The following is a 10,545-nucleotide window of genomic DNA, read 5'->3' as shown; positions in this document are numbered from 1 at the left end:
AAATGAATGACTGGCCCAGCAGGAGTGTTTGTGTATTCAGAGGTGTCTTGACAGCTACAGTGTGCTCCCAATGTAACTATGTGATTCTGCAATGTTATTTGCCTTTATTCAAACTGTTAAAGTTCAGTGGATTACTGTTGTCATTGAAACTGTAGTTAAATGTTTATTGTTGTCTTTGTGTGCTATTGAAACTGTAGTTAATTGTTATTGTTGCCTTTGTGTTTAAAGCATATATAAACTCGATGTACTTTGAGTTTGGGAGATTCCGATGACAGTCTCAAGGAATATGTCCGTTTCTCTTGACAAATGAAGACTTTTATATCATCATATCATATATATACAGCCGGAAACAGGCCTTTTCGGCCCACCAAGTCCGTGCCGCCCAGCGATCCCCGTACATTAACACTATCCTACACCCACTAGGGACAATTTTTACATTTACCCAGCCAATTAACCTACATACCTTAATATCAACCAAGTTTGACCCCTGCTAGGTTCAGGAACTACTACTTTTCCTCAACCAACTGAACTTACCTGCATATGATCAACCCTGATCCTACCTCGGCAACAGAACACTATGGGCCATCTCTTGCACCACCATGGACTTGTTTTCGAATTGTGTTTTTGCACAGTCTTTTCCTTTTCTTGGCAGAATTTATGTACAATTTATCTATATTTGTTTGTATATTTTTTGTTTACGTGTGTTGTCTGAGTCTCTGTATCTGTGATGTTCCTGCAAGCAAGATTTTCATTGAACCTGCAATCACATACTTGTCTTGACTTTTGATGAAGTTGTAGGTTTAAACTGTTAATTCGTTCTCTTTCCACAGATGTCGCCATTCCAGAATTTCTATTTTTGTATCTTTTTCAGTCATGGTTAGTGAGAATTAAACATTAGCCAGCACACCAATCGTGCTCGTTAGTTTGGTTTAATTTAGTTTAGAGATACAGCGCGGAAACAGGTCCACCGAGTCTGTGACGACCAGCGATCCCTGTACTAGCATTATCATACACACTAGGGACAATTAAAATCTTTACAGAAACCAATTAACCTACAAACCTGCACGTCTTTGGAGTGTGGGAGGAAACCCGAGCACCTGGAGAAAACCCACGTGGTCACAGGGGGAATGCAAAAACTCTGTACAGACAGCATAGTCATGATCGAACCTGGGTCTGTAAGGCAGCAACTCTACCGCTGCGCCACTATGCCACCCGTTTCATATACCCACCACCCTCTGTGTGAAAAAATTGCCCTCATGTTCCATTTAGACCGGATGACACAGCGGTTGAGCCACTGCCTCAAAGGGCCAGATGTCTAGGTTCAATCCTGAACTCGAATGCTGTCTGTGTGGAGTTTGCACGTTCTGCCTGTGACTATATGGGTCTCCTTCTGGTCCTCCGGTTTACTCCCACATCCCAAAGACTTGTAGATTGATAGGTCAATTGATCATTAGTGGGGAGGTGAGTGGTAGAATCTGGTGGCAATTGATGAGAATGCGAGGAGAATAAAACATAAGATTGATGTTAGATAAGTGTAAATGTGTGGTGGATGGTCGGCATGGACTCATTGGGCTGAATGTCCCGGTTCCATGCTATATCTCTATGATGGATGTTTCATCTGAAAGTCGATACATCTCACTATATTCCCGCTGGACCGTGCAGAAATGTCTGCCTATTTTTTTAGTTCAAAGCTCTGAAATGGGAGCATAACTATATCTAAAGTAACACCTAATAGTTAAAGTCAAAAGATATATTCATCGTGGACCGGCTCAGAATTCAGACATTTAACTTGGCGCAAATCACTCTTACGACCAACCATAACATTGGTGGTAGAAGTGACCCTCTAAACATTTGTTTAAGGCTTGAGTCATGCAATTAGGATCCCAAGTATTTTGGGCTGTATCAACTTTAGGCAATTGTTGGCAGCGAACATATATTATAAATGTGATACGCACCTACATTATATGAACTGAATAACAAACGCTAATAGTACATTGTCGTTGCAGCGAAACAGAAACAGCCCGCAATCATGATCTGAGCGATAAATTGATAAGTCGTAGGACGTTGTTCTCACTATTCAAGGTTTATGTAACTGGAATGAATAGTTTCGATTGTGCGGGAAGTCAAGGTCTTTATGTTACAGCAGCAGAGGGCGCGATTGAACCATTTTAGTGGAGAAACAGTCTTCAAGTTGTTCGCCAGATTCACATTCAGCATTTTCTATTTGTCGCAATAAGTTCACAAAATGCTTAAAATAATAACAATATCACCACAAGCAGCAACCTGGTTTTAGAGATCACTCGAGGATTTCAAGAGCGCTTCTCCCCCAATGCTTGGAATTCCATTAGCCAAAGATATTTTTGGAATCATTACAATCATACCGCTTCGTTTAATCTTGCTTCAGTATCACTTTGATTGGACGCCCCTAGATTATTCAGAACACATAAAATAGATGGAGTTTTTAAAAATAAAAGTTTACGTGTTAAAGGAAAAATAAATACTTTAACGTTATTTAACATTTCACCTAAACCCCCCCCCCCCCCCCAATTGTTATCGACCAAAAAGACCAGAATAAAACATCAATGCCTAAATGATTCAAGAACAGATCCAATATTAATTATATTCAAGATTCAAGATAGCTTTATTTGTCATCCAAAAAAACGAAATTTACACACATATATGTGTTTTTTTTTTTGTAGGGAGATGTGTGTTTGTTACGTCTGATGTTGATTTAATATCAGAAATAAATTATTTCCATTTGGTTGAGATGTTGGATTTATTTGGTTTGTTGCTTGATGACAGTGGCGACAGTGGCAGGGAATTCAATTGATCGTTTGGCAACACCGCTGGGCACTCCGGCACAGCTAACATGTATTCAGCTTTTGGTAATGAAAATCTAGTTTTTGTTTTCTTCATTCACACCCTATTCGGTTCACATTTCAGAGGTTCCAGATGTTCATTTCAACCTTTATAATTTCCTTTCTTCCCTCTTCCCTGTCCTCCCTACCTCCCCATCACCACTCCTCCTGCATTTACCCATCCTCTCCATCTCCCCATTTCTCCCGCTTCCCCATTCACCCCTCCAGCCCATTCTCTCTTCTTCCCCATTCACCCCTCATTTTATTCCTCCCCGCCCCTCCCAACTCCCCCATACCCCTCCCTTCTCCCTTCTCCCTTCCTGCCCAATTCCCCCCCATTCCTATTCCAATTTCCCCTTCCTCCTTATTTCCCCCTCCCCTTCCTTCCCATATCCTCCGCTCCCCTTCCTCCCCATTCCCGGAGAAGAATCCCTGCATCTTCAAAGAAAAAAAAATCACTAGGATATAATAGTCTATTTGGAGTCGATTTACAGGATTAGTGTATGGTAATTATGTAATTCGGAGGTGGATCATATTCACTTATTGTCTGAAATGTCATTTATCTGCGTCCTTCAGAAATGCTGGCTGACCCAATCAGTTACTCCAGCACCTTGCCTTTTCTCTGTAAACGCAACAACTGCAGTTCCTTGTTTCTTAATCAAAAATATATAATTGGCAACTTGATTGTTTTCTTTGTAAATTCATGTGCATAATTAAAATGACTAATATAAACAGTGAGCATGATACGGTCAAAAATCGGCTAGAAAATAAGGTGGGGGGGACAAAGGAAAACAATACTGCTTAATGTACTGCTTAAATTAATTCCGGGGTAAGTACATTATATAGTTTATCGCATTAAATATCTATATTGAATCATTATCATTATCAAAATGAAAGCAGCTATGGCAAAAAAAGGGTCAAGAAAATAGGCGAGGATAAAAACAGCGAAATAAACAATAGACACGCTCAATATTGAGTAATTTAATCTCCTAAATTTCCCGCAGCCAGCTGGCACTGAATAAGTTAATTATTCTTTTACTACGGCACCGCCCTCTGGCCCTCTGCTCCTGAATCTTACAAAGAAAATAGTGCGTCCTTTAACATTTATATTCAGACTGAAAAGTCTCTGCTCCCACCCCGAATGGAGAGGTTATTGTGGAAGTTGTCGGGGGCTTGTGTTTTGGGAGTGGGTGGGTGGGTAAGGAGCGAGGGAGGAGTCGGTGTTTGTTACATGTTATGAAATATACATGTTGCAGAAAAAAATTGTTACGAGACGCGTTTTTTTGGCGCCAAAAGTAGGTGTTTGGCGTGGGGGAAGGGAGGACAGGGTAGGGGGGCGGGTCTGATTCAAAGCATTAAGCCGAGTTACACGCACTCTAGGTTAAAGCACTTTAGTTTTGCAGGGCAGTGAGTAAGAGAGAGAAAACACACACAGACAGACACACACAGAGGAGTGCATTGAAAAGAGAGTGGTGTGTGTAGAGCCCATAAACTCACTCAGCCCATCACTGTCTTGCCTCCACGAGACTGTAAAACACCCAAGCTGTGATAGGAGTTTGAGACAGGGGAGGGGGGGGGGGAAGAGAGAAAAAAAGTGAAAACAGGCAAGGAAAAGGAAAAAGAAAAAGAAAGCAGGGTCTGCTCGGCTTGGTTGTGGGATTTGTTATATTGCTGCTCTGTTGGAGTTGTCGTGGGGCTCCACTCGTAACGGGAGCCCCTTCTTGAGCCGCTGTTAATTTCTCCGGTAAGTTGCGTTCACTCTCACAGAGCAATTACTATCTTATGTAAATGGAATTACAGTGCCCAACCCTAGCCGGCGTTTCTCCCTCGCTGGAGCCGGCCGGCCAGCGTTGGTAATGAATGCGGCGTCACATTTTATGCAACTTTTCGTAAAATATAAAAACGCGGATAATTTAAGAAGTGTGGGAGATTTATTAGTTTCCTATTTTGACGCGCCTGTTTGTTTGTTTTTTTAAATTACAAGGTTTAATGTAGAAGTTATGCAGACTTTGACAGAAGCAAGCTCTTTATGTCCCCCCCACCCCGTGCAGAAACGAGCTGCGTCAATGCCTGGCATTTAAAGAGCAGCACTGAGACGTTAACATATGAAGAGAAATTGTGTCAAATGGGAGTAAAATAAAGGAAATGTCATTTTAATGCATTTTGTTCTTTCTATTGTGATTTTAATTATTTCTTTCTCTCTCTCTCTCTCTCTCTCTCCAACCACACGCCTCCTCCTCCTCTTGTTGGATTTTTCAGAGCAAAATGCCTCTGACTGCTTCTCCTTTCCTGGGGAAAAGCTACAACTATGATTACGACTACGATTCTTTCCAACCGGTTTTTTACGACGAGGAGGAGAATTTCTACCAGCAGCAGCTGCCGGCCCCGAGCGAGGATATCTGGAAGAAGTTTGAGTTGCTGCCCACCCCTCCCCTGTCTCCCAGCCGCCGGCCCAGCTTCAGTCTGTTCCCATCCAACGCCGACCAGCTGGAAATGGTCACGGAGTTTCTTGGCGACGACTTGGTCAACCAGAGCTTCATATGCGACTCGGACGCGGAGCTGAAATCTATCATCATCCAGGATTGCATGTGGAGTGGTTTCTCGGCTGCGGCCAAGCTGGAGAAGGTGGTGAGCGAGAGGCTGGCGTCTCTGCAGGCGTCGAGGAAAGAGCCGGGACCCCCGTGTGCCGATGGTGCATCATCCCCGGCTTCTTGCAACCATGCATCTCCGTCTCGGTCCGGCTGCCCGTCTGCACCGCCCGCCGTTGCTGTTGCCGACGCTGACGCTGCTGTACCCCGCCGCCTGGGCTCCCTGGGGCTGGGCGCCGCCTCCGCCTATCTGCACGATCTCAGCGCCGCCGTGACCGAGTGCATCGACCCCTCCGTCGTCTTCCCCTACCCCATTGCCGAGCACAAAGGCGGCCTGCCTCTGCCCCTGCCCCTGGCTCTGCCGCCCGGGGACACCACTCCCCCCGCCACGGACACGCCGAGTGACTCCGGTGAGGACAAGTTTATTTTTGCACGTTTTTAAAGACGGGTTTGGCTTGTTATTAACGTCGTTGCCTTTAATTAAATGCGCGCATTGTTCATTGAAACATTGCATTCCTTAGTTAAATTTCTTGAGTTAACATATTTGCTTTTTTTTTTTTTTTTTTTTCATTGTAAATCCTTACGTTGCAGTCCTGGATTTAAAGAGTTAATTTTCGGGGTTGTAATCATTGCAGCTTAATCTAATGCCGGTTCCAGTTGTGTGGCTGGTTTATGTTTTTTTTTTTTGCACATGAAATTTTTGGTTGCATTTAATACTCGAGACAGGGGCTGGACAAATGCAAATGATTTTGCGCAGATTTATTTCCCGCGTTTGCTGGCAGATTTGCGCGGGTCGTTCCAGGACAAACTGGGTGAAAGTGTAATAAGAGGCTGCGCATTCCAGCCCTTGCATTTTGGGAGAAAAAAAAGATTTCCCAATATGACTTGTTTCGATCGGCTTCTAGAGTCTGTGGCAGGAACTGTCTTGGAAGTGGGAGGGACAGAGTGGGAAGAGCTGGGTGCGGATGAATAAAGCGTCGTTGCGCAAGATCCTGTAATCTAATGCAAATATCAGCTGACAGAGGCCCGCTGAAGGGAATCCGCTCCCTTTGCCATGGTTGAGAATCTGGGCATAGACACGTGAATTGTCTCTAATCGTTTTTTTAAATTCTCTCCCCCCATGTGTAGAAGAAGACCAAGAGGAAGACGAGGAGGAGGAGGAGGAGGAGGAGGAAGAGGAGGAGGAAGAAGAAGATGAGGATGAGGATGAAGACGACGATGAGGAAGAAGAGGAAGAAGCAGACGACGAGGAAGAGGAAGAGATTGATGTGGTTACCGTTGAGAAGAGGCAGCCTGCAGGCCGGAGATCGGAGCTGAACACAAACACAGCCGGCATCGCCAGGCCCCAGCACACCCCCCTGGTTCTGAAGCGCTGCCACGTCCCCATCCACCAGCACAATTACGCTGCGCCCTCTCCGCAGCCCCCCACCAAGCGGCTCAAGGTGGAGAGCAGTCGGGTCCTCAAGCAGATCAGCACCAACAGCAAAGGGAGGTGCCCGAGTCCCAGGACGTCGGACTCCGAGGAGAACGACAAGAGGAGGACGCACAACGTGCTGGAGCGCCAGCGGAGGAACGAGCTGAAGCGGAGTTTCTTTGCCTTGAGGGACCAGATCCCGGAGGTGGCGAAGAATGACAGGGCGGCAAAGGTGGTCATACTCAAAAAGGCAACAGAGCACATAGAGTTAATCCAGTCAGATGAGCAGAGACTGATGTCTGAGAAGGAACAATTGAGAAGGAAGCGGGAACAGCTGAAACATAGGCTCGAGCAGCTGAGGAACTCTAACAAACAGAGATATTAGAAACTCCTCCCTCTTTTGGTTTTATGGACTGCCAAAAGACTTTTCCTGCTGTCCTAATCTCTGCAAGACATTGCCGGTCTGTCCTTGAATAAATAAAATGACTATCTCTGTACTTTGCATGCTTATTGCATAGTAGACTGAAACTACACAACCGTGGCAAAGCTGTGCTGTAAAAAGCACTGATTTTTGGCCTGGAGATGCGATACTGCCTCATTGTAACGAAAGACTGGGATTATGGGAGTCTCACTTTTTTCTGGAGGAGCGGGGGGGGAAATTCACTGTTTATTAGTTTCGCTGTTTTACTTTAATTTACAGATATATTTGTATTTAATGCATTTATTTTTCTTAAAAAAAAACAAAATCCTGAGGTTGACTGCAGGTCCAAATAGTTTGAAATTAAACTTTGTTTTATTGCTATTGCAGTTTTGTAAAGAAAATTTGTACAGTTCCTAAATTTGTGTAGAAAATGTATTTACTGTTACTGTGTAATATCACTTGCTAACAGGTTGCACCTGAGCTACAAAGGGGCTTTGCACCGATTCTCAGTTAGCATGTTGTGCCATAAAAGAATGTTAATCTATTTCCTTGACTGAGTTTTCATTTGAGTTGTTTTCAAAAACTTTATGATTGCTGTAGCCTTTCATATTTCCACTAAAGCTGAAGATTTAAAGAAAATTGGGATTTTGCATGGAATTCTTTTCTGACAGAAAGGTGTATGCAGTAAAATTAACGTATCTGGTGATGAGCCTTCATTCCTTGATTTTTAGCCACAGAAACACAAGGTGGCATTGGAAAAAAATCTCACTCCTTCCCTCTATATGACATGACTGGTTTCACAATTTAACAATGCACCTGTAATGTTTACTTCAGTGCTAAGATTTATTTAATAAATCTTTTATGAAATTAGCTTGTACATTCGACCACCCTGGTAGTTATTTAGCGAATGATGACAGGAAAAGGTGGGTGTCGGAGATACACATACTGGAGGCAAAGTGATAGATGCAATTTGGAAATTAATTATTTCAATAACTAGCCACAGTCGATATTTAATCCAATGTTGTGGCTTTTGTGAAGTCATTAAAATAGTTGTAGTTAAGTGAAGTTATTGAAATACTTACTCTGTGGCAACCCTGTATAATTTCAGTACCCTGCAGGAGAATGCATTCATTACATTCCATTTGGGTTGTTGTCACTTTTACACAATAGTTGGGTGTGAAAGTATCCTCATTCCTTCATCACAGTATAGCATTTGATCTTTATCGCTAGGCTGTTGGAAATCCATAGTATAGATCACCGTTGATATTAGACGCAAATCCTGCTTTTGGAGTAAGTGAAGGGTTGAAGTGATTAGTATAACTTTACACTTGTGGGCATTCACTGCGAGGACTAATTTGTTGGTCAGGTTGTATTTATAATTAGGTTTTGCAGACAAAGATACCCGCGCCAAGGTTGAGTTCTCTTATGTGCTCCTACTACAGGGTGCAGCATGTCTTTGACCTTGATGTTCACCTCTGTTCTTGGCTTATAATAGACCAGCCCCTTCTGTATTTTGGATTATAGATGGTCTTGACAATTCTGAAAAATCTCATGATTGAGTTATAAACCAGTTGCTGGACCTCCTCTACCCTTCCACTCATTATGAAGCACCTTGACCTTCAGTTACTGTTTCTTTTTCCCTTGAAGTTTACAATCCAAGAATGCCTTGTGGCTACTTATCTTCTGGATCTGTAGGAATTTATTTACTAGTCATGTTAGATACACCTCTGTAGATGCTAATGCTTCCACTGATTGGAGCTCTGCAGATTGAAGCAATGGCTGAGGAGACCATTGACTGACTTTCTTTCTGACCTTTCAGTTGTTGTTCTGGGACCAGGCTGCTGGAAAGAATAGTCAATCAGGTAGTGATCAGTTTTCCAGAACTTGTGTACCCAAATACCTGTTGTGACCTGTACAACCGAGATTCAGATTCCTGCTCATCAATGGTGATCTAATCAGATGTCAGTGCCTCAGAGTTGTATCTTTGATGAAATTGGATGTTTATGTTAAGATGCAAGACTAAGGAGGGGGGCTCTTGGAATTGGATTTTCCAACTCCTATCTCGTTGCACCTTTCTTGGAAGATTATATTTGTTCCTGGCAATGAAGATGGCTAGAAGGATCAGGATTACAGTAGTTCAAGAAAGTGCCTTACATGGCAACCAGAATGAGCAATGACACCACATCTCGTATAAGAATGATAATAAAATCCAAATATTTAAATGCTACTAATAAAGAAACTTTGAAGGAAATAAGTGGGGAATATTACATCTATACAAATAAATAATGATTTATTCACAAAATGCTGGAGTAACTCAGCAGGTCAGGCAGCATCTCGGGAGAGAAGGAATGGGTGACGTTTCGGGTCGAGACCCTTCTTCAGACTGGTCTGAAGAAGGGTCTCGACCCGAAACGTCACCCATTCCTTCTCTCCCGAGATGCTGCCTGACCTGCTGAGTTACTCCAACATTTTGTGAATAAATCGATTTGTACCAGCATCTGCAGTTATTTTCTTATACAAATAAATAATGAACCTAACAAATGAACCAATGTAATTTGCATTGCATCATCCCTGGGGATTTAATACAATACAATCTTCACAGTGTTGTAGTGGACAGTTAAAAATGTTGAAAATCTGAAGGGGAAGACTTGGTTCAATGTCATTGGGATATTTTACATATCGTCCTGTGTGGAACAAGATTGAATATTCCTATGACCTTGTCCCCAGGGAAGGAAAATCAAGAACTAGAGGGCATAAATTTATGGTGAGAGGGGTAAGATGGAACACAAGGGACATCTGTCCAAGCAACGGATCGTACATGTATCGAACAAGCTGCCAGAGAAAGTGGTTGAGGCAGGTACCATAACAATATATAAAAAAACATTTGGATAGGAAAGCTTTGGAGTGAAATGGGTCAAATGGCATTAGCATTAGAAGAGCATTTTAGTTGGTGTGGAAATGATAGGCAGAAGGGCCTGTTTCCATACCGTATGACTGATTGGGAGTGACACCTAAATTGCTCGAAGGTATTTATTCACAAAATGCTGGAGTAACTCAGCAGGTCATGCAGCATCTCGGGAGAGAAAGAATGGGCGACGTTTCGGGTTGAGACCCTTCTTCAGACTAGAAATCATTTGCAAGGAGAAAGGTACTCATTTATATCCAAACGCAAGATAATATTACATGTTGAATCTTAGTCTCGTTTCATACAGCACAATGCATTAAATATCCCAATGACATTTAAATAAATTTCCACTGCGGTGA

General features: G+C 42.9%; 1 protein-coding gene across 1 annotated transcript; it reads left to right on the top strand.

The window, feature by feature from the left end:
* Window positions 1–4,202: 4,202 nt before the first annotated feature.
* LOC144592769 (transcriptional regulator Myc-A-like) lies at window positions 4,203–8,112 on the top strand. The gene is made up of 3 exons (XM_078397749.1): window positions 4,203–4,602; window positions 5,118–5,856; window positions 6,575–8,112. Exons 2-3 carry the CDS (start codon window positions 5,124–5,126, stop codon window positions 7,243–7,245), a joined length of 1,404 nt encoding a protein of 467 aa, XP_078253875.1. The 5' UTR covers window positions 4,203–4,602; window positions 5,118–5,123; the 3' UTR covers window positions 7,246–8,112.
* The last annotated feature ends 2,433 nt before the right edge of the window (window positions 8,113–10,545 follow it).

This window comes from Rhinoraja longicauda, chromosome 4 (assembly GCF_053455715.1).
Source record: "Rhinoraja longicauda isolate Sanriku21f chromosome 4, sRhiLon1.1, whole genome shotgun sequence".
Taxonomy (NCBI): Eukaryota; Metazoa; Chordata; class Chondrichthyes; order Rajiformes; family Arhynchobatidae; genus Rhinoraja; species Rhinoraja longicauda.
This window is presented reverse-complemented; position numbering and strand designations above follow the sequence as displayed.

Coding starts and splice junctions, on each gene's coding strand:
- LOC144592769 (XM_078397749.1), top strand. CDS start 5,124: ATGCCTCTGACTGCTTCTCCTTTCCTGGGGAAAAGCTACAACTATGAT. Junction 5,857..6,574: donor GGACACGCCGAGTGACTCCG/GTGAGGACAAGT, acceptor CCCCATGTGTAG/AAGAAGACCAAGAGGAAGAC.